Source organism: Sorex fumeus, unplaced genomic scaffold, assembly GCF_029834395.1.
Source record: "Sorex fumeus unplaced genomic scaffold, SorFum_2.1 ptg000054l, whole genome shotgun sequence".
NCBI lineage: Eukaryota > Metazoa > Chordata > Mammalia > Eulipotyphla > Soricidae > Sorex > Sorex fumeus.
In genome coordinates, this window is record NW_026606111.1 from 27,377,860 (window position 1) to 27,400,418 (window position 22,559).

General features: G+C 43.6%; 1 protein-coding gene across 1 annotated transcript in view; it reads left to right on the forward strand.

Moving 5' to 3' along the window:
• Window positions 1–17,785, forward strand: part of LOC130033654 (uncharacterized) — a 58,621-nt gene extending 40,836 nt beyond the window's left edge. Inside the window, exons 11-16 of the mRNA XM_056125447.1 lie at window positions 4,283–4,511; window positions 6,991–7,193; window positions 10,613–10,768; window positions 11,914–12,007; window positions 13,011–13,188; window positions 17,691–17,785. Of these exons, the coding sequence (XP_055981422.1) occupies window positions 4,283–4,511; window positions 6,991–7,193; window positions 10,613–10,768; window positions 11,914–12,007; window positions 13,011–13,188; window positions 17,691–17,785 (955 nt within the window). The remainder of the gene's footprint in view (window positions 1–4,282; window positions 4,512–6,990; window positions 7,194–10,612; window positions 10,769–11,913; window positions 12,008–13,010; window positions 13,189–17,690) is intronic.
• The last annotated feature ends 4,774 nt before the right edge of the window (window positions 17,786–22,559 follow it).

Sequence of the window (22,559 nt, forward strand, 5' to 3'; positions counted from 1 at the left end):
CTTCAGTAAGATTTTTGGGTTTTGGCGGTCCTGCCAGGGATTTGCAGGGACTATTCCCAGTTCTGTGCTCAGGAATGACCCCTAGCCATGGTGAATGGGGTCAAACCAGGGATGGCTACATGCAAGGCAAACACCTTAACTCCTGTACTGTCTCTTGGTAAATAAAATTTTTAAAAAATTTTTTAAAAACCTGAGTAACAAAAATAGTTGGCTAGAATTTTAACTTTTGCCATTGGGTACAGAATCTAATTCCTTGGGGGAAATCATGAACAACAGCAGTTGCTCTTGAAATGCCATCAGAGGATTTAAACCAGAAGTGTCCCTCAGCTGACATCTCTGCAAGTAAGACGTGCGCAAAAGTTTCTCAGAAAAAAATTTACTTATTCTGGCACTGAAAAGCTTTCTGCAGCCTCACCTTGTGACCTCACCCCGCTAAGAAGCAGATCCATTTCCCAGAATGAAGTGCAGAGAGAGTACATGCTTTAGTCATCCTCTCAGCATCTCATGTGCCTCCCCCTCTCCCTTCCAGCCTCTGAGGGGAGAGAAGGAACTGGGAAGGAGGTGCCACATCTCAGGCCGGTCTGTGCAGCTCAGGGTCACACTGTCGCTAGCCTCCAAGTGGGTGGAGAAATTTCCAAGCTTCTTTCAACATCCCGCAAATATTTGTTGAGCACCAAGAAGTGTGTTAGAGGGTGAGGATGCAGTTCTGAACAACAGAAGCTTGGCCTTGTACGCATGCCCATGTCCAGTTCAACAGTGCAGCAGGCTGTCTAGAAAAAAAAATAGCTGCATCAGGCAATGGTGTCATCCTGGGCACCAGCAGACTGCCGTAGGATTTCATAGCTGACATTCTAATCCCGCGGCTTGAGAAAGATTCCTGGGAGTTTCCAGCACACAGGTGTATTTTCTTTCTTTCTTTCTTTCTTTCTTTCTTTCTTTCTTTCTTTCTTTCTTTCTTTCTTTCTCTTTCCTTCCTTCCTTCCTTCCTTCTCTCCCTTCATTCCTCCCTCTTCCTTCCTTCCTCCCTCCCTCCCTCCCTCCCTCCTCCTCTTTCCTTCCTTCCTTCCTTCCTTCCTTCCTTCCTTCCTTCCTTCCTTCCTTCCTTCCTTTCCTTCCTTCCTTTCTACCTTCCTCCCTCCCTCCCTTTCTTCCTTCCTTTCTTTCTTTTTTTCTTTCTTTCTTTTGAGGGGGGGGATGTGGGATTAGGTGGGTCACACCTGAGTAATACTCATTTCCACTCCTGGCAGTGCTCAGGAAACCATGAGATACTATGGATGGAACCTGGACCTCCTCGTGCAAAGCCTGTGCTCGCTCTCTTGCTCTGTCTCTCTCTGACCCAAGATTTCATTTCTCCACAAACTTTCTCAGGATTGATTTCTACACTGTAATAAACTTGAGACACCAGCTGTGTGTGTATGCAGCTATGGCAAACGCCTCCTGCTCAGGAAATGGTTTTTGGCAGAATTTGCAAGAGCTATATGGTTACCAAGAACTGTTGTCAGAGTCTCCAAAGCAAATAACATTTGCTAGAAGAGATTCCTTTCCAGTTGTAGATGGATTTTTTTAAAATCTTAGATCTTAAGGGACTGAAAGGAATCCCACTGTGTAGATCTAAGAAATATTTATGGTCTTTTATTTAATAGGTGCAGAAAAGACCCTTAACTTGGGCTGTGTCTTCTGTTTCCAGAGGATTGCTCACAGACAAGTGTTGTATTGTTTCTAGCCTCATCCATTTATAAAATATAGCATCCTTTTGGCAAATTAGAATGATTCCAGCAGTTCTATCCACAAATTAGAGATGGGGGAGGGGAGAAAGAGAAGGAATAAAGAAAGGTTAAAAAGAAAATAACCAAAGAAATTATTTTTTATATTTAATCATTTTAAAATTATATTGATAATAAATTAAAATTATTATGATGCCCTCCGACACCATGATGGATCTATCACATCTTCCAGAAGGGCAATGGAGAAGATTATTCATGACTTCTACTCAGATCTCTTTAATAGCCACATTCACTTGCCCACATACCACATACCACATGATGGATATGTCGTTCCCAATGTTCTCCCTTCCGAAATCCAACATGCCATCTCGTCAGTAAAGAAACAAAGAGCACCTGGCCCAGACAAGATCAGACCTGAACACCTGAAGAACTTGCCATCAGTACTCATCAATACATTGGCTCGACTCTTCACACGCTACCTGTCTGAATGCAAGGTTCCATCCCAATGGAAAACCAGCAGGACTGTACTACTATACAAGAAAGGAGACATTCACGACATTGGCAACTATCGCCCAATCTGCCTATTGTCTGTCATCTACAAACTATTCACTCGTGTCATCCTGAATAGGATTAGCAGAACACTAGATGAAGGACAACCATGTGAACAAGCTGGATTCCGAAAAGGATTCAATACCATCGACCATATCCACACAATAACCAAGCTCATTGAGGTATCTCGGGAGTTCAAGATGCCGCTCTGTCTAACGTTCATTGATTTAAAGAAGGCCTTTGATTCTGTTGAGACGGAAGCAGTCATGGAAGCCCTAGCCAATCAGGGCGTACAAACTCAATACATCAAGATCCTTCGTGAGCTCTATTGCAGATTCACTACCAAGATCTCACCATTCTACAAAGAAGTAATCATCCATATCAAGAGAGGGGTTCGGCAGGGTGATACCATTTCACCAAAACTCTTCAGTGCCACCCTCGAGAACATCATGCGACGACTGGAATGGGAAAGCATGGGAGTGAAGATAGATGGTCGGCAACTACACCACCTCCGCTTTGCTGATGACATCGTTCTAATAACACCAAACATCAACCAAGCAGCACAAATGCTGAACGACTTCGACCGTGAATGTGGAAAGGTCGGACTACAGCTGAATCTTACGAAGACAATGTTTATGAGAAACAGCCTTGTTCCTGACACTCCATTCGCTCTCAACGGAACCACCATCTCTGAATGCAACAGTTATATATACCTAGGTCGAGAAATCAACATGAAGAATGACCTGGCACCTGAGTTGCGCAGGAGGAAGAGAGTGGCTTGGAATGCCTTCAAGAGCATTGAAGAAATAACTAAAAGGACGAAGAAACTCCAGCTACGAGCACATCTCTTTGATTCCACTATTCTTCCTGCATTAACATATGCCTCAGAGACCTGGACCCTACGAAAACAGGATGAGAACGCTATTCGGGTCTCTCAAAGAGGAATCGAAAGAACTATGCTTGGAATATCACGATTCACTCAAATGAGAGATAGAATCCGAAGTTCTGATCTTCGTCAACGCTCAAGAATCAGGGACGCTGTCTCATTTGCCAAGACATCAAAAATCAGATGGGCTGGACACGTAATGAGGTTTACAGACAACCGCTGGACTAGAGCCATTACTGATTGGATTCCACGGGACATCAAAAGATCACGTGGACGCCCACCTATAAGATGGTCAGACTTCTTCGTCAAGACCCTAAATGATCGGTTTGAGGCTCTGCATGATCCTAGAACGAACAGATACCATTGGGCTACGCTAGCACGCAACCGGGATGAACGGAGACGTTACTGGCACCCGCTCGAATAAATCGATGAATAACGGGGATTAAGTGATTAAGTGAAGTGATTTGTTTTTTATTATTTGCCTAGAATGTAAGCACTCTTGTTAAATACAGTTTTAGAATTTTATTCTTTGTTGATGGGGGTGCTCAACTGGCCGTGCTCAAGAGTTAATGTTGGTGGTGCTTGGGAGGGATCGTGTGCTATGAAGAATCCAACTCAGGGCTCCCTCATATAAAGCAAGTGCTCAGACCCTTTGAGCCATCTCTCTGCCCCAGAGAGTCTGTCCTTAGGAGAGAGCATACCTGGTGGTGCTCAGGGCTTGCTCGTGTCTCTGTGCTCAAGGGTCTCTCCCAGCAGTGCTCAGGGGACTGTCGGGTACTGGGATTAAACCAGGCTTCCTGCATGCAAAGCATGAGCTCAGCCTGTTGGTTATCTCTTTAGTTCCGGCCTTCAGAGTCTTCTTATTAGACTCCAAGCTATATTCCTATGTCTTCCCATTGTGAAAGGGCTAGTATTAAAGCAAAGAGTATTTTGTAACCTAGTAGGTTCCCTGGATGGCCTCTTAAATATCTTTAAACTCTCAATATTTTGACCCTGGAATAAAAGTATTTTATATACATCTTTTAAAACATACAATATAAAACATACAATATAAAGATGTTTGGAAACAGACTGTGTTCTTTATTGTGCAAAATAGTGACATTAACTTTACCTCTTATTTAAGCCCAACTTTGAAAAACATTTATCTGCTGGAGTTCCACCCTTCCCTGGGGCTGGCATCACTCATCCCCAGAGCCCTTGAACACCTCCTTCAGGAGGCCTGCCATGCCTGCAAACCCGCATCTGCAGGCCACCTGGCCTTGCTGGAAAGACGTGTGCTTTGGCTGGCCCTGGAGGTGTGGCTCAGCCCCACCAACCCGGAGACCTGGTACAGCGCCCAACTCAGGAAAGATGTGAGTTCCCTGAAGGTGGGGCGTGGGTTCTTAAAAGAGAATGTTTCCTTCCAGATGTTACGACTTAGCCTCCTTGTCATATTTGGTTTCATATTCTGATTGGACCAGATGATTGATCATAGGCCTAAATCTTGCCAACATCTTTAGGTGATGTTTTAGTTCCTTCTTAGTCACTGTTTCTAGTCTATCAGTAAGTTACTACAATTAAAATAAAGAGGAGCAGGGCTGGAGTGATAGTACAGCAGGTATTTGCCTTGCACATGGCTGACCCGGGTTTGATTCCGAGCATCCCATATGGTCCCCTGAGCACCACCAGGAGCAATTCCTGAGTGCAAAGCCAGGAGTAACCTCTGTGCATCGCTGGGTGTGACTCCAAAAGCAAAAAAAAATTTTTTTTAATTAAAAGAGGAGCTAGCTAGCTAAAGGAACAGGGGAAATGTTTTCTGGTTTATTATATATAATATATTGTTGTATATTTTATTATTTATTTTCTGGATGGTAGTGGGGAGTTTGGGCCACACCTGGGAGTGCTAAGGGGCACTGCTCTGTTTGTGGGGAGCTCTTGCCTTGCATGTACTGATTCCAGTTCAGTTTCCAGGATCACACATGGTTTCCTGAGCTCCACCAGGATAATAGAGCCTGGATAATAGATCCCTGATAATACAGCCAGGAGTAAACCCTGAGCACTTCCAGGTGTGGTTCAACCCACACACACACCCCAAAAAGTAAAAATTACTTTTATTTCTTTAGTATTCCACCAATCACTGGAGCGATAGCACAGTGGGTAGGGTGTTTGCCTTGCACGCAGCTGACCTGGGTTTGATTCCTCTGTCTCTCTCAGAGAGCCCGGCAAGCTACCGAGAGTATCCTGCCCGCACAACAGAGCCTGGCAAGCTCCTCGTGGCATATTCAATATGCCAAAAACAGTAGCAACAAGTCTCACAATGGAGACGTTACTGGTGCCCACTCGAACAAATCGATGAACAATGGGAGGACAGTGCTACAGGACAGTGTTAGTATTCCACCGTGTGTGTGTGTGTGTGTGTGTGTGTGTGTGTGTGTGTGTTGAGGTAGGCTTAAAGTATAATTTTTCATGTCAAATTTCCAAACATTTATCTTATCACTATTTATTGGGGGGAATTTTTTTCATCTTATAATATGGTACCAAAAATTTCAAGTGAATTTTAAATTTTATTATCAATCACGAGTCTTTGAGATACTGCTCTAGTTCCCCCATTGATATTCCAGTTTTAATTATTATTTCTTTTGAAATGCATTCAAATTTAGACCTATACATGGTAAATATTCAGCTCAATATTTTGTATTAGCCTCTGAGCTCCCCCCACACACACTCTCCTATGAGTAGATATTTCCTTCAGAAGATAAAAAACAGCCCTCTAAAATATTGTGAGAAAAAGAAGAGCCCGCCAACACTGCACTAAATAAAGAGCGTTATTCAAGAACCTGCTTGCAGGTCTACAGCATGTGACTTAAAGTCACAGTTTGACAGAATTTATCAACAATGCTAAGTGAGACCTTCCTGTCGCTTACCCAGTCTATCACTTTGGGAGACTTCTAGAGTCTAGAGGTCTCAACCTCAAGGAGGCAAAGCTTACAGTGGATCAGTGGATCCTTCAGGGAGCTTGTTCATCCTTGGAGAACGAAACCAAAGCCAGTTGGGGGGCCCCAGAGGTGGTGCCTTAGACAGCGACAAAGATGTCAGAGAGGAGGAGCCCAGTGACCTGAAATATAAAAAATCATTGTCACTTCAAGTAGAGTATCATAAGCTCCCATGTAAAATGACAGGGTTTCTCCTGCTCCATCTATGTAGGTTGAGAAAGGCTGGGTATCCCCTCAGATCCCTCCCCGGGAAGCAGAGGCAGTGGCATCTGGAATACCTACTTCCTGGCAAACTTGCGACCATATGAATGAGTCCATAGATGTGAACATTCTTTGACATTTTGCAACCAAAGTCAGAGCGGTTTATAAGAATAGTTATTGTGACTTTAGTCATTAAAATACTTGAAGTATCTCAAGAACTTCTGCTTCTGTTTGGGTGGATTTTGCCTTTTCTATTTATTTTGGCTTAACCCATTGTACCACAACTAACATTTAATGCTGTAACCAGACCCTTTTGTTGATGGTGACTCACTTCACCCTCCTCACTGCCCTGTTAGGTGGTTATCAACCACCACTTCCTCTCTGACAGAGGCGTTCCTATCCCTAACCCTAGCAAAGAGGGGGAGGAAAGGGTTTGACAACAGAGTCTGTTGCCCCAAGTCTCACCACTTGTAGGTGGCAGTGCCCAGGAGAGCTGGATCCAGAATCAGGAAAAGTAGCAGTATTGTGATTTTCCCCAGAAACACCACTGTGTGTGTGTGTGTGTGTGTGTGTGTGTGTGTGTGTAAGACAGAGAGAGAGAGAGAGAGAGAGAGAGAGAGAGAGAGAGAGAGACGAAAAGCACCCTGTTCTCTTGCAGCTCTTTTCCACTAAAGTGATGGGCGACCCCTTTCTCGTCGGGGAGACGGGTCTGCTGGCACTCAAGTCGGCAGCCAACACAGGGCAGAGTCAAGGCAAACATTGTCCCGCGCTGCTCCTGGAGACGTTTTCCAAACTTCTAGAACTTTTGACGCTCCGTCACCGGCTGATAGAGATGAGTCTGGCCAGTGTACACTTAGCCCGGTCAGTGAATTGGGTGAACAGATGAGGGTGGGTCTCCTCCTGCAAGTCATCCCCTGGGGACCCCCCAAGACTGCCAAAGGGATCTTTCAAAATAGCTAAAGTCTAGCCTTGCCCCTTGCTCTATCCCCTTACTGGCTCCCTAGGGCCTGTCGGCTCACTCCTCCAGCCCTTTCAGCTCTATGCTGAGATACACAGTGTTGGTACTATCCATTTCTTCTCTCCCCAAGCCCTCAGAGCCCAGAAGCCTCATCCATGTTGTTCACCAGGCTGTCTGTCACCCTGTAAGAGGGCGCCCTACACCAGCACCTGGTGTGTGGGGATTGGATTTACTCTTGGATGCAATGAAGTTGAATAGCAGAGCAGAAGATGAGGTGGGGGTTCCCAGAGAAGGATTGCTTAGACTTTGGGCGTGTGTGAACCTTTTTTCCCTGAAACCTACAACATGGACAGTTGATTTTGAATTCATTTTTGCAGTTGCACATTCAGAAGACTTTTACTGCTGCCAAAATTTTCTGTGTCACACCAATGTCAAGACCTCGTGGTGGATGTGGGAGTCGGCATCCACACCTGAAGAAGCTGGGAGTCAGGGAAAGGAGACAGATAAGCCAGTGATGGTGTCCAGGCCAGACCAGCAGGGGCCAGGGAGAGGGAATGCCAGTGTGATCATGAGATGATGACAATGTGTATAAATGGTCACGCTACCCAGGCAGAAATCATGGAACTAGACTTTGTGGCGAACTCACAGGATGACTAGTGTTTTCTCCCCCCACCCCTCATGAAGTCCTGAAGATGAAGAATCCTCTCTCCCACCAATCATGACAGAGGCCTGTTATGGCTGGGCCCGTACGAAGATTTCCTATATGATAGCTCATTTATTCTCTGAACAAACTTACGAGGTAGCTTCCTTTCTAATCAGCAAAGCTGAGATTAATTATTTACCTAAAAGTCCATAACTGAAGAGTTCTAGACAGATTTCAAACAAGGAGTCAAGATAATATTGCAAGCTTCTTTGATACAACTTTGATACAGCTTCCCCAAAATTTCTTTTTTATTTTTTTTGGGGGGGCTATTCTGGGCTCTGTGCTCAGGAAGGACCCCTGGCAGTGGTCAGGAACCACATGAGATGCCAGGGATTTGAATCAGAGGTGGTGAGATGGAAGGCAAGTGCCTTAGCAGCTATACTATCTCTCTGGCCTCCCCTGCACCCCCCAAAATGTTTTATCCTTGCCTTCAGGGTGCTTGTAAGGTTAAAGTTAACTCTGTACTGTCACATGAACAAAAACACTGTAAAATCCCAGAACACGGATATTTCTCGGTGGATCATAAAAGGGATAAAAGGGATATAAAAGGGATATATAAAAGGGATATAAAAGGAGGAAGAGCCAGAAAACACATCATTATCATCATCATTCTATTTTCCCTTCCCTGGTATAAATATAAAAATGTTATAGATTGTATCCCCTCAATGTTCTTATGTTCAAGGCCTGGATTCCAGTACCTCAGAATGTGACCTTATTTGGAGACAAGGCCTTTGTAGAGGCAATCAATTTCAACTGAAGTTGTTAGACATACAGAGTATATGACTAGTGTCCTAATCAGAAGAATAAAACTGGACACACCAGAGAACACACTAAGTAAAGTCATAAGGAGAATATGGCACCTGTAAGCCGAGGAGAGTCAACATCCTTTCCTCTCAACCCTCAGAAGCTATGGGCCTGCCAACGCTGTGTCCTTCAGTGCTGAGGCCAAGTGTTGTTGTTTAAATCACACAGTTTAGGGCACTTGGTTACAGCAGCCAGCAAACAGGGTCAGACCCATTGTGTACCAACTTGCTGTGCCAGTTGCATGAAATGGAGAAGTTAAATGGGAATGGGAGAGGAGGGAAGACATAGGAAAGGCAGCCTTTCACCTTCAGACTTCTGAATGAAGCTTCATGACAAGCTGTGGAACTGTGGGAGTAGACCTCAGAGTTGAGAGAGAACAAAGATGGAGTGGCAGGTTCTTTTATAAGCATAAGGGAAGGGAGTCTTACAGTGGAGGGTGGAGTGCCATAGTTTCCAAGGAAGAGACAAAGATGCTCAGAAGAGGACGGTGTTTGGAACCTCAGGAAATACCAGGGATTGAAACAAGAGGAGATACCAATGAAGTGGTCATGAGGCCAGAGCATAGGGACCCAGGATTCGTGGGGAATGGGATTCCTCATGGGAGGGGCCAAGTGCCCAGCTGGGAAGGCTGAGAAAAGATGGTTAGGTGCTTGGGTTGAGGGAACTTTGGTGTTGAAATCAAATGTCACTGCCTGATGCCTGAGGAAGCCAAACACATCCCACTGGCTTTTGCAAGAAGGGAGTGGATTTATGGCTGGGAATGAACTTCCTTGTGAAGAAGGCACGAATAATGTTCACATCTACTGTGTTTCATGGAATTTGAGACAAATCTATCCCTTTGTTGCAGGGAATAGCTATGCAGTTAGGATAATCAGCTTCTATCTTGTCTATTTCTTGGAAATTATGAAGTGGGTTTTGAAACAAACAGAATGAAGACCTTGAGGAAAAAATAGAAAGTCTGGGGAAAATAGGATGATGATGATGATGATAATGATGTGTTTTCTGGCACTTCCTCCTAAAACAGAACTTGTAACAGGGTTTAGTTTCTTCTGGCTATTTTGAAAGTAAAAGGCAAGCAGGAATGGAAGTGGGGGAGCATTAGGGAGTCTGAATTTCTACTTGCTAAGCCTTCTCATGAAATAGTTGTTGCTTCTGCAGAGTAGTTCCTGAAAAACATGTGTGAACAAAGTGTGGTTGCTTTTTCTAATTCAATTTATCGATGTCAGGGAGCACTGCCCTTTTAGGACACAGGTTCTCAAACTTATGTGACCTACCACGCTCTTTTCAGGGAAAAAAAAATTACTCAGTGCCTATCTGGAGACTTACCTTCTTTTAGAAAACAAACAGAAAATGTCCCCTCTATTTTATCTCAAGTTATTAACATCCCTTGGAGGGTATACACATACACACACACACACACACACACACACACACACACACACACACAGAGTTTTGCTCACTGGAGAAGCAGCTATAGAGCCATGTCAGGTTGTCATGTCCCTTTAAGATCACATTTAAGATCACAGTTTCCGTGTCCTGCAGAGTCTGGAGAAGAGAAGCCAGCCTGCAGGAAGTGAGAGTGTTAGGAAGTACTGAAGCGTCTCCTCCTACCCGGACTACTATCTTTAACAACCCTTGCATAGAGCAGACACAAGAGCTTTGCAATGACTCATCTGCTTCATACCGGACTTGGCTTTACTCGTGTTTTGACTTTTGCTTTTGTGCTTATTCTGATGTTTTGGTTTTCTTACCACTGACTCTCCTTTCAGGGCAAATAATAGCAAATGTTCTTGGCTCTTTTCCCCCCCCTTTTAGTCTCTATAAAGAGCTGGCATGGGAGATGGGGTTTGAAGAGTTCCATTTGCATCTGAGACCTGTTCACTTTGAATTTGCATCACTCAAGGACAAGGCAGACTGTGCTTCCTCTGTCTTCATAACCTCTGTGCTGGAGGACAGTGACCATGTGGACAGGTGAGCCTTGAGAGGATCCAAGTGAAAAGGTAACAGTAAGAATGAATGAACAATACAAAATCATTTCTCTCACCACAGGCTACAAAAATCTTATTACAGTCTAAATTCTCTGCACAGTAGTTTATCTGCTGTGATGCTCTTCTTTCCCTGCCCTCCCCTTTTATTTTAATAAGAGGTAGAAAAAAATAAGAGGCGATCACATAGTCCATGGATTTGAATACAGCTAATCAGCAAAAGCAGCCTCCGTGCTGTGTAGTCTGTCCCAGCCATGTCTGGTCCTCCAAATAATAACCCAGAGATCCAGCAAGATCTGGAGAGGCCACAGAATTACACATCCAAGGATATTATGTCTTGAATTTGCATTTGTTTGATGTCTGTTCATTCCTTAAAGCTACCTCTCTAGACTAACAGATACAAACACATTAGAATGGCTTATACTTTAAAAGCAGAGGCATGCCCATTATTCTATAACCTTGCAAGAGAAGTGACACATCCAATTACAGGTAAAGAAACCAAGATAATAAGTGATCTGAGTTTCGGACAGAGGACTGCAGCCCAAGACAGAAATGTGGATGTCAGGAACATTTGGATGATAGCTGGGACCATGTGAGGCTGAAAACTGGGCAATATTTTGGGAATAAACATGGGAACCAGGTCAGTGAGGGGCCTGCACAGATGAGATAAAGAAGGTACGAGGAAAAGAGGAGTGGGCCGGAGCAATTTGTCTTGCATGCAGCTGACCTGGGTTCTACTCCCAGTGTCTCATATGATCCCCCAAGCATCACCAGGAGTGATCCCTGAGCAGAGAACTTGGAGTATGTCCTGAGTATTTCCAGGTGTGGGCTAAAATGCCAAATAGAAAAAAATAAAAAGAGGAAAACCACAGAGAGCAGTGACATGATGAGGAAAAGAGAAAAATTCCGAACACTCCAGAGTGGATAGTCACTGTAATCAATTTGCAAGGATGTCAAATCCCAGGACTGAAAAGACCCTGGGGTCCTTTGGTGGGGAGAAACATGTGCCTTTATAAAACCTATATTTTCTCTGATGTCCCACAACTCAGTCCTTGTCATTCTGTCCCATCAGAATGGCCATTTCTTGGCCAATTGCACAGCTCATCAAGACAATTTTGTTTCCTCTTGCAGATATGCTCCAACTACTTTCGTCTTAGCCATCTCTGAAGTAGATGATAACCAAGTGGGCAAATTCAGTTTCTGTACAAAAGAAGCCATTCTTAAGGTAACCTCCTGATTATTTTTTGAAAGAAATGGGGGTAAAAGACTGGGAAACTCCACAGGCTATGCTTGCTGGAGGCCAAGGTATGAACCCTGACACTGGTTTCTTAAGCACTCCAAGAAACAACCCCCAAGCACTGCAGAAGGTAGTTTCTGAGTACCTCCAAGTGTGGTCCCCAAACAAGCAAAAAGAAGGAAAAAGAGAAAAGAAACTATGGCAACATTCAGCAATGTGCTCATGTGTTCCTTACAAAATCAGCACATTTTATCTGTATTGCTTTGGCTGCCGTGTATAAGAAAATCTTCCAGCCTCTTAGATGATGAGTTTGCCTTATTGAAGTGCACACGGGTATGGCTCAAACCATAGGAACTAACATCTCTTGAAATAGCCTCTGTTAGATATTAAAAAGCACAGGTGGAGAACCATCTTTGGATCAAGGCATTAAAAGATGCAGCTGTCAGGCTGGAGAGATAGTACAGCAGGTAAGTGGCAGAGCCAGGAGTAAGCCCTAAACATCCCAAAGTGTGACATTCATCCTGCCCCCCTGCCCCTCAAAATACACTTGCCCTGGAGTTATTCTCTGATTATCTTAAATCAATACTATTTTTTCTCTGTCATAGACACAGATTTGTCCTTATGTATGCATGTATGCATTTATACTGCTTGTGTTAAACATTAATCTGATACTGGCACTTTGACAAGAGCCCGAAGCTGAGCCCATGTTTGTCAGTTCACTGGAGCTTAGTGAACCTTTTCCAGCCAGTGGGGAAGCCTGATTGTGTCAGCTGCAGAGCAAATGGGGAGGCCTGGAGGCTGCCTTCCTAGGGTGACAATGGCTGCTTAGGGCAAGCCCATGAGTCCACCCTGTGAGTGAGGAACAAAGCGGCGGGGCTCAGCATGGCCTGCAGAAAGACTCATTCATTCACATGTCGAACAAGTGTCAATCCACAGCTGACCTCTGTGGCGGAGAGAAATTCCTAACACAGTTCACATTTTCTTCCTCTAGCTCTTATTCCACTCAGGAGTGGAAAATATGCAAGTAGTCCTGGCGTGCCAAGCTGCTCAGAAGAATGCTTTGATGGTGGCCGTGCAGCAGGCATTCTCCTACCACAGGTCCCAAGGGGGCTGCCCTGCACATGTCAAGGTCAGCCTGAGGCTGCTGCCCCCCCCCACCTCCCCACTAGGCAGCCCCTTGAATCCCTTCTGCCTTTCCTCCTCATCCCTCTCTCCTTTCCTTCCTTCTCTTTCTCCATTTTCTTTTTCCCTGTATTTTCACTTTCTTTCTTTCTTTCTTTCTTTCTTTCTTTCTTTCTTTCTTTCTTTCTTTCTCTCTTTCTCTCTCTTTCTTTCTTTCTTTCTTTCTTGCTTGCTTGCTTACTTTCTTTTCCTCCCTCCTATATTTCTGAAGATCAGTAAACACCTTACTGGTCTCTTAATTGTCAATGGGTTGCTGATAATGCTTTGTTCATGATTCTAGAATACTGACAAATTAATATCCTCTAGCAGAAAATATTCTCTTTCAACTCCAACCCTTTTTGTACACGAATTGCTCTGTTGCTTTCTGTTGCATCCAATCTTGTATTTAATTTTGTAAAAGTAAGTGGTTACATTTGTCCCTTTTATTTTCCACAAAAACTAATACATGCACTATATTTAATATGGGCTGGAGTGATAGCAGAGTGATAGGGCATTTGCCTTATGCACAGCCAGCCTGGCCGAGCTGGGTTAGATTCCTCCGCCTCTCTTGGAGAGCTCGGCAAGCTACTGAGAGTATCTCATCCGCACAGCAAAGCCTGGCAAACTACCTGTGACGTATTCAATACGCCAAACACAGTAACAACAATACTCACGATGGAGATGTTACTGGGCCTGCTCAAGCAAATCAATGAACAACAGGAGGACAGTGACATATATAACATACACAAATAAAACATACATAAATAAACTTTATGTATATAAATTTATATATATATATATATATATATATATATATATATATATATATATTACCCCTTTCAAGGGTATCATGTAATCCTGAGAATTATCTGACTCCAGAACATTTCCATCCTCTGCAGTGAAATTCTGTGCTGAACCGAAGGGAAAACTCAACAATGCTGGCAAACATGCAGGCAACCCAAGTTTTATTTCCAGAACCACATGGGTCCCCAGCATTTCCAGGAGAGGACATCTGAGCACTGGATTCTGGAATATCCTCTGAGCACTGGCCCCTGCCCCCACACCACAAAACAAAATCCTATAGCCATTCATGGTCACTCCCCACTTCCCTCTCCCCTCACACTCACAACCAGGAATCTACTTTCTGTGACTATGGATTTGTTTATTCTGGATATTTCACACAGTGATATGATAAAACATAGAAACTCATCTGTCTAGACTTTTTCACTTTGCATATTTTCAAGTTTTGTTCAAGTCATAGACTATCACTACTTCTTTCCTGTGTTTTAAAATAGGCACCATACCCAGCAGTGCGACTGGGGCAACTCCTGGCAGTGTAAACCTAAAGAGTCTGGCTTACAAAATGGGTATAGAGGGGACTTTCCTCAACATAGTTAAAGCCATCTACCACAAGCCTACAGCAAGCATCATCCTCAATGGGGAAAAACTGAGAGCCTTCCCTCTAAGATCAGGGACGAGACAAGGATGCCCACTCTCTCCACTGCTGTTCAATATAGTACTGGAAGTACTTGCAATAGCGATTAGGCAAGAAAAAGATATTAAGGGCATTCAGGTAGAAAAGGAAGAAATCAAGCTCTCACTATTCGCAGATGATATGATACTCTACTTAGAGAACCCAATAACCTCCACCAAAAAACTCCTAGAAACAATAGACTTATATAGTAAAGTTGCAGGCTATAAAATCAATACCCAAAAGTCCATGGCTTTCCTATATGCAAACAGTGAGAGAGAAGAAAGCGACATAAAAAAAAACAATCCCGTTCACAATTGTGCCCCAGAAAATCAAGTACCTAGGAATCAGCTTAACTAGGAAAGTAAAGGACATGTACAAAGAAAACTACAAAACGCTACTTCAGGAAATAAGAGAGGACATGAGGAAATGGAAAGATAACCCCTGCTCATGGGTCCGGAGACTTAACATTGTCAAAATGGCAACACTACCGAAAGCATTGTATAAATTCAATGCAATCCCTATAAGGATATCCATGACATTCTTCAAAGAAATGGAGCAAACACTCCTGAAATTTATATGGAACAATAAGCCCCCACGAATAGCTAAAGCAATTCTTAGGAAAAAGAAAATGGGAAGAATCAACCTCCCGAACTTCTAGCTCTACTACAAAGCAGAAATAATTAAAACAGAATGGTACTGGAACAAAGGCAAAACTGCAGACCAATGGAACAGGGTTGAATATACTGACATCTCCCCTCAATAATATAATCATCTAATCTTTGATAAAGGTGCAAAAATGTGAAGTGGAGTAAGGAAATCCTCTTTAACAAATTGTGCTGGCATCACTGGACGGCTACATGCAAAAAAAAAAATGGGCTCAGAACTCTGCCTACCATCGTGTATAAAAGTAAGATCAAAATGGATTAAAGACCTCAACATCAGACCAGAAACCATAAGGTACATTGAAGATAAAGTTGGCAAAACCCTCCATGACATTGAAGCTAATGGTATCTTCAAAGATGCCACGCCACTGGCCGAGCAAGTGAAAACAGAGATAGATAAATGGGATTATCTTAAACTAAGAAGCTTCTGCACCTCCAAAGAAACAGTGACCAAAATACAAAGACAGTCTACAGAATGGGAAAGGATATTCACCAAATACACATCTGACAAGGGGTTGATATCCAGGATATACAAAATACTGGTTAAACTCCACAAGAAGAAAACATCCAACCCCATCCAAAAATGGAGCAATGAAATGAACAGAAACTTTCTCAAAGAAGAAATCCGAATGGCAAAAAAGCACATGAGAAAATGCTCTACATCATTAATCATCAGGGAGATTCAGATCAAAACCACAATGAGATACCATCTCACACCTCAGAGACTGGCCCACATTCAAAAGAACAAAAGCAACCGATGCTGGCGTGGATGTGGCGAGAAAGGGACACTCCTTCACTGTTGGTGGGAATGTCGACTGGTTCAGCCCTTCTGGAAAACAGTATGGACGATTCTCAAAAAATTAGAAACTGAACTCCCATTTGACCCAGCAATACCACTCCTGGGAATATATCCCAGAGAGGCAAAAATGTATAGTCGAAGTGACATCTGCACTTCTTTGTTCATTGCAGCACTCTTTACAATAGCCAGAAACTGGAAGAAACCTGAATGCCCAAAAACAGATGACTGGTTAAAGGAACTTTGGTACATCTACACAATGGAGTACTATGTAGCTGTTAGAAAAGATGAAGTCATAAAATTTACATACAAGTGGTACAACGTGGAAAGTATCATGCTAAGCGAAATGAGCCAGAAAGAGAGGGATAGACATAGAAAGATTGCATTCATCTGGGGGATATAAAGTAACAAAATGCGAGATTAATACCCAAGAATAGCTGAGATCAGCACCAGGAGGATTACTCCATAGCCATAGCTTAGAGGCCAGCTGGGCATTCTAGGGGAAAGGGCAGCTCAGATAGAGAAGGGAGCACCAAATAAAGGGTGTTTGGAGGATCCTCCCAGGAGGGGAGATGCATGTTGAAAGTAGACTATGTACTGAACATGTTTGCCACTCAGTGCCTCTTTTGCAGACCACAACACCCAAAAGAAGAGAGAAAACAAAAGGGAATGCTCTGCCACAGAGGCAGGGTGGGGTTGGGGGGGTGGGAGCGATATTATCCATGGTGGTGGAAAGTGGGCACTGATGGAGGGATGGGTATTTGATCATTGTATAATCGAAACCCAAGCACAAAACATTGTAAATCTACAACTGTACTTCATGGTGTTTCACTAATAAAAAGAAAAAAAAGAGTTTGGCTTAGGATCAGGGGTACTGGGAAGCCTCCCTGACTATCCTGGCTGATGCTGGGGCCACAGGATCATGCACTGCTGAGGACTGAAATTGAGGTCACACACACATGCTGGCAAGTGCTCTATCACGTTAGTAATTTTCTGGCCCAGTGATTCATTCCTTTTCACTGATGAGTAATACTCCATTAAAAGGGTCTACCACATCCCTTTATTCATTCATCAATTCACAGAGAGAGGACTGTTTTTACTTTTTGGTTATTATAAATTCTGCTGCTGGGAACATGTCATCAATAAGGTGATTTTGGTAAGGAGATATGTTTTTGAGTACTGGTGGATGTCACTGTCACTGTCACTGTCCTCCTGTTGTTCTTCAATTTGCTTGAATGGGCCCAGTAACTTCTCCATTGTGACAATTGTTACAGTGTTTGGCATATCGAATACATCACAGGTGGCTTGCCAGGCTCTGCCGTGCGGATGAGATACTCTCAGAAGCTTGCCGGGCTCTCCAAGAGGGGCAGAGGAATCAAACTCGGGTCAGCCATATTGGCTGCGTGCAAGGCAAATGCCCTACCTGCTGTGCTATTGCTCCAGCCCCACTGGGGATGTTGCAAGTGTAAAATCTTATATGGGTTTTGGAAACCACCTTTCCAACTGTCTATAAATATCCTTTAAGCTCATCATATTTATCAACTGTTCTTTATCTCTTTCTACTCTTCATATTAATAGGATCATTCAAATGCATGAGTTTAACAAGATTATTCTATCTCTACATCTACTGCATTAATACTATTGAAATCAAGAGTAAAATACGGAGAGGGTAAATTGAATTTCTTTGAATTCTGCCTCAAAAATCTTAATTCAGTACCCAGCTGTAAATTAAGCTCCTCAAGTAACAATGAGGTGCAATTCATGATCTCAAGGAGGTTGTAGATTAGTGTGTATTAGGGGAACAGGCCCAAATGCTAAAAGTCCTGCATAGGAGAAAGCGTTGGGAAGCATTTGAGAAATATCCTATAAAGACAAGAAGAGACACATTAGCGTAGTGTGTATATGTGTGTGTGTGCATGTGTGTGTGCGCGTGCATGCGTGCGTGTGTAAGTGCATGTGTGTGTATGTGTGTGTGTGTGTGTGTTTACAAGCTCTCCTAAAACTGTGAGACAAGAAGGGCACTAATGACATCATAAGAATTGAATGATGATATGGATTGAAGAAAAAGGAAGGTAAAGTGGGAGGAAGAGAGGAGAGTTTCAAGAAGAAATGAGTCACCAGAGAAGATAAACAGATAGTGGTTAAAAAGATAAAAATGTATAGTGTCATTAGTCATTAGAAAAACAAATTAAAAGCTCAGCAAGAAGTCACTTCACATCCATTAAAATGATTAAAATTTTAAAGACTCACCATTGTGGGTGCTGGCAAGGATGAGGAGGGTTTGGAACTCTCATAACCAACTGATGGTACAATCACCTCCGAAAACAACTTGCAGTCCTCAGTATTTATCCAAAATAAATGAAAGCACATGTCCATTCAAAGATTTGTACAATAAAACTGCTACATTTGTGTTTGTAGCTGTTTTATTTAAGACAGCCAAGAACATGAAATGACTCAAATATCCATTAGCAGATGAACAGATGAATAAATGGTGACATTTCCATATAAAGAAATGCTGCCAGCAGTCCACAGAAATGAGCCATAGGTATAGACAACAAGATGGTAGACAACAGACCAAAAAGAGTACACGTGGCACAATTCCATTTAGATAATATCTGCACTGATGCATTCCAACCTGAGCTGCAGAAAGTAGGGTGATGGCTACTTGAAAAAGGGGGCAGAGTAGGGAGATGGCTGTGGGCTGTGTGGCCGGGGTCCACAGCTATGTACTATGACCAAACACTTCACATAGCTGCTGCTTTATGTGTGTCGGTTATAGCCTAATAAGACAAATGCTTTTCTTTTCTTTTCTTTCCTTCCTTTTTTTTTTTGTTTGGGCCACATACTACCTGAGTAGTCTCAGGGGCTACTCCAGGTGCTCTGGGGTTATTCCCAGTAATATTGGAGCAACACCAGGGCTGGAACCTGGGGTGTCCTCTATACAAGGCTCACAGGCAGCCTACTGAGCCTTCTGTCAGCCCTCAAGCGGTTGGTTTTCAAAGGAGAAGGTAAACAGAAAAGTTGAAAGCCAATTGGGATGGTGGAGAGAGAAGGCCACCTGATGGCCTGGGAAGTTTCTTGCTCACTCTCCCAGCTCAGTTTTGCTCCTGGACTGTGAGTGAAAGCCAGATCATCCAAGTTGAGCAGTAAGGAGGTAATAGAAGCAGAGCAGTTTGTAATTTTCTCAACTGTGTGCTGCTCAGGCTACCACACCAAAATGCTCTGTGCTGGGTGATTTAAATAACAAAAATACATTTTCTCAGCGTTATGGAGGCTGCAAGTCCAAGATCAAAGTACCTGTAACTGCAGGAGTCTGAGCAGCTCCTTTTTTGGGCCTCATTCTCACTGTAGCCCCCTATGGAAAGTGTAGGTTAAGTTCTGATGTTTCTTGCCCAATTCAATAAGCTTAATCAATGTCAATAGCTGAATAAATAGCAGTACTCCTACATTTAAAAAAAATCTGATGTCCCTCCCCCTTTTTCTAAGGGTATCAGCTTCTCAAATCAGGGTCCCTCTCAAGACCTTGATTTAATTTTCTAGAGAAGGTGCAGTTCCCAAATATGTCACCTACAAATTTGGGACACAAATATTTGTTTCATGATAACTCTTTATGATAACTTCCGTTTCATGATAACTTCCATTTCATGATAACTTCCGTTTGACCAGGAGCTGGAGTGATAGTATAGGGATTAAGGAATATATATGTCTTTTAATGGTACAGATTCAATCCCTGGTACTATCTTATCCCCAAGTTTTGCTAGCTACAGCCCTGGAGGTGCACCAACAGGTAACCTCCAATACCTCAGGGCCCTAGAGGCACCATGTCCTTCGCTTCTCCCTTGAATTAAACAATATACCAGTTGGCTACAAATCTCCCAGAAGGGAACTGGGTACCACTTGGAAGTCACTGTTCTCCCCCCGACATACACCACCAAAAATTTTTTTAAACAGAAATAAGGAGGACATTTGAGGGGTAGGGCAATTAAATACTAAAACAGATATGAATATATTAGTAGGACAGGCCGGACAAGAGGCAGCCATGAGAACAGCTTGAAAGTTGGGCATGACTGGCATTTTATGTGATCAAGAGAGTCAGACCTAAATGTAATTCTGCAACCATGATTCAGGCAGGTAGCAAGCTAAGTGATGGCTGCAGATGGACTCCTAGAATCCCCTCAATAGCCTCCCAACAGACCAGGGTGACCTCTCAGCAGGCTAGAGCACATGCTTTGCACATTGAATCCTGGGCTCAATTCCTGATACTGCTTGGATTCCCAAACACCCCTAGGCACTGTTAGATGTGACCCAAAAAATCAATATCTTCATGGGATGCAGAGTATCTCCCTCTTTCCAAGGTGAGGAGATAGGAATGAGCATCAGTCCTACCATTTGAAGGCAGATGTTTTTTTCCCCCATTCTCTTGTGCACAGCCTTCTCATACCCCTGAGTGATGATTTCTATCATTTTTCAGGAGACTAGGTAGCTCAGGGTTCTCTCTCCCAAAAAATCAGGATGGAAATGTTAGACCTTTTACCAGATTTTTTTCTTCTCTCATTTTTTTTCTTCTCATTTCTTCATGGCCCTTCAGTCCTATGAGTTGGAGAAGTTGTTACTTCTTTCTTTAAAAGAAAAGGGAATTTTCCTTGGGAGAATTGTCTTAGTGTTTTAGAGAGCTATGAAAACATTCTGTCCATCGTACCTTGTAACACTAATCCCAATAGAAACACTGGGAGTGTCTGATTCCCCTTCCTTTGTCTCCCAGGGTCCCTATGCTTCCCTCTCCTTGCTGGAGTGGATCATGCACCTGAACGCACAGAGCACCTGCCTCTCTGTTCCCAAATGGGAACAGCATTTGGACCTGTCTACGAGGCACCTGGAAGCAGCCTCAGAACCTGTCCACAGGGTCACCTGGGTATGGCCTCAGGTCCTGACCACAGGGGCACCTGGGAGCAGGCTTTTAGATCTTGCAACCAGGAAGGTTATCGGCAATAGTTCATGGAGGCACATTATAACTAGCCTTCTAACTAGCCACTTTGTAAAGTACAGGGGTTTGCAGACACCTTTAGGCTTATATTTCTCAACCAGCTGCTGTATGGACTCCTATGGACCCCCAGCATATTTCAAAGAAGCTACAGGTGAAGAAAATGTAAATAGGGTGTCAGAGCATGAGATTGGGGAGCCAACAGGTAAGACAGGGGACATCGCAGGAAGGAAAGGAGGTTGGAAGGGGGCCACAGTCAGCAAAAGTTAGAGAAGCACCACACTAGACAACTGCACCCTAGTCTGGAAATAACCACATTTAGTGCCTTGCTCCTTCATTGGGCAATGCAGTGTCTCTCTTTTTCCCTCCCTTCCTTTCTTTCCTTCTCTTCTCTCTCTCCTAATCCCCCAAAAGTCCAACCATGTTTTGGGGAGTCACAATCTATGAGCCCATTTTACATCCAGTAGAATAGGACTGACAAATCCAACCAAGTGATTTCAATTTGGTTTGAGTAATATAGGAAATGAATTCAGACCTGAGAAATCATGGTGGAACAGACCCACTCAGGAGAAGACATTCCAGGACTGTGAATGGCAGAGAGAACCTGCTGCTAACCTCACCGCACAGAGCCCCAGACACCCTTCCTCATCCTTCAGAGAGATTCCAGGCTGCCAAAAGGTACCACATGGGAAAGGGGATACTTCAGATAACAGTTGTTCCCATAAGTCAGATCATAACACAGAGTTATAGAATTGAGAGATGCATAAATTCCCAGAGACTAGCAGGTATTTACATTGGGGGAAGGGGGTCATACTCAGCAGTGCTCAGAGCTGACTCCTAGTTCTGAACTCAGGGATCACTCCTGGGGAACCATTTGGGGTGCTGAGGATCAAACCCCAGGTTGACTGCATGCAAGGCAAAGACCTTACCTGCTGTATTTTCACTCCAGTCCCAGTAGGTATTTAATTTTTGAGCAGGTGTTCACTTAATGGGCTGGAGTGATAGCACAGCGGGTAGGGCATTTGCCTTGCACATGGCCGACCTGAATTCAATTCCTCTGCCCCTCTCGGAGAGCCCAGCAAGCTACCAAGAGTATCTCGCCTGCAGGGCAAAGCCTGGCAAGCTACCCGTGACATATTCGATATGCCAAAAATAGTAACAAGTCTCACAATTTGTTGTGAGAAGTTACTGGTGCCCACTTGAGCAAATCGATGAACAATGGGAAGATAGCGCTACAGTGCTACAGTTCACTTAATCAAGCACACTGAGATGACCCATGACAAGGAAACAAGAAAGTCTTTATTACACTGGCCAGTGGTCCTAGGCTAGGCAGGCACCTAAAAATCAGGGGGCCAAGAGCCTGTTATTATAGGGCGTAACTGCAAACTCATCATTACTTTGCTTCATGCTCAAGCAATGCGGGAAAGCACACTCATGATGGCATCTTATCAGTATGGTTACAGAGA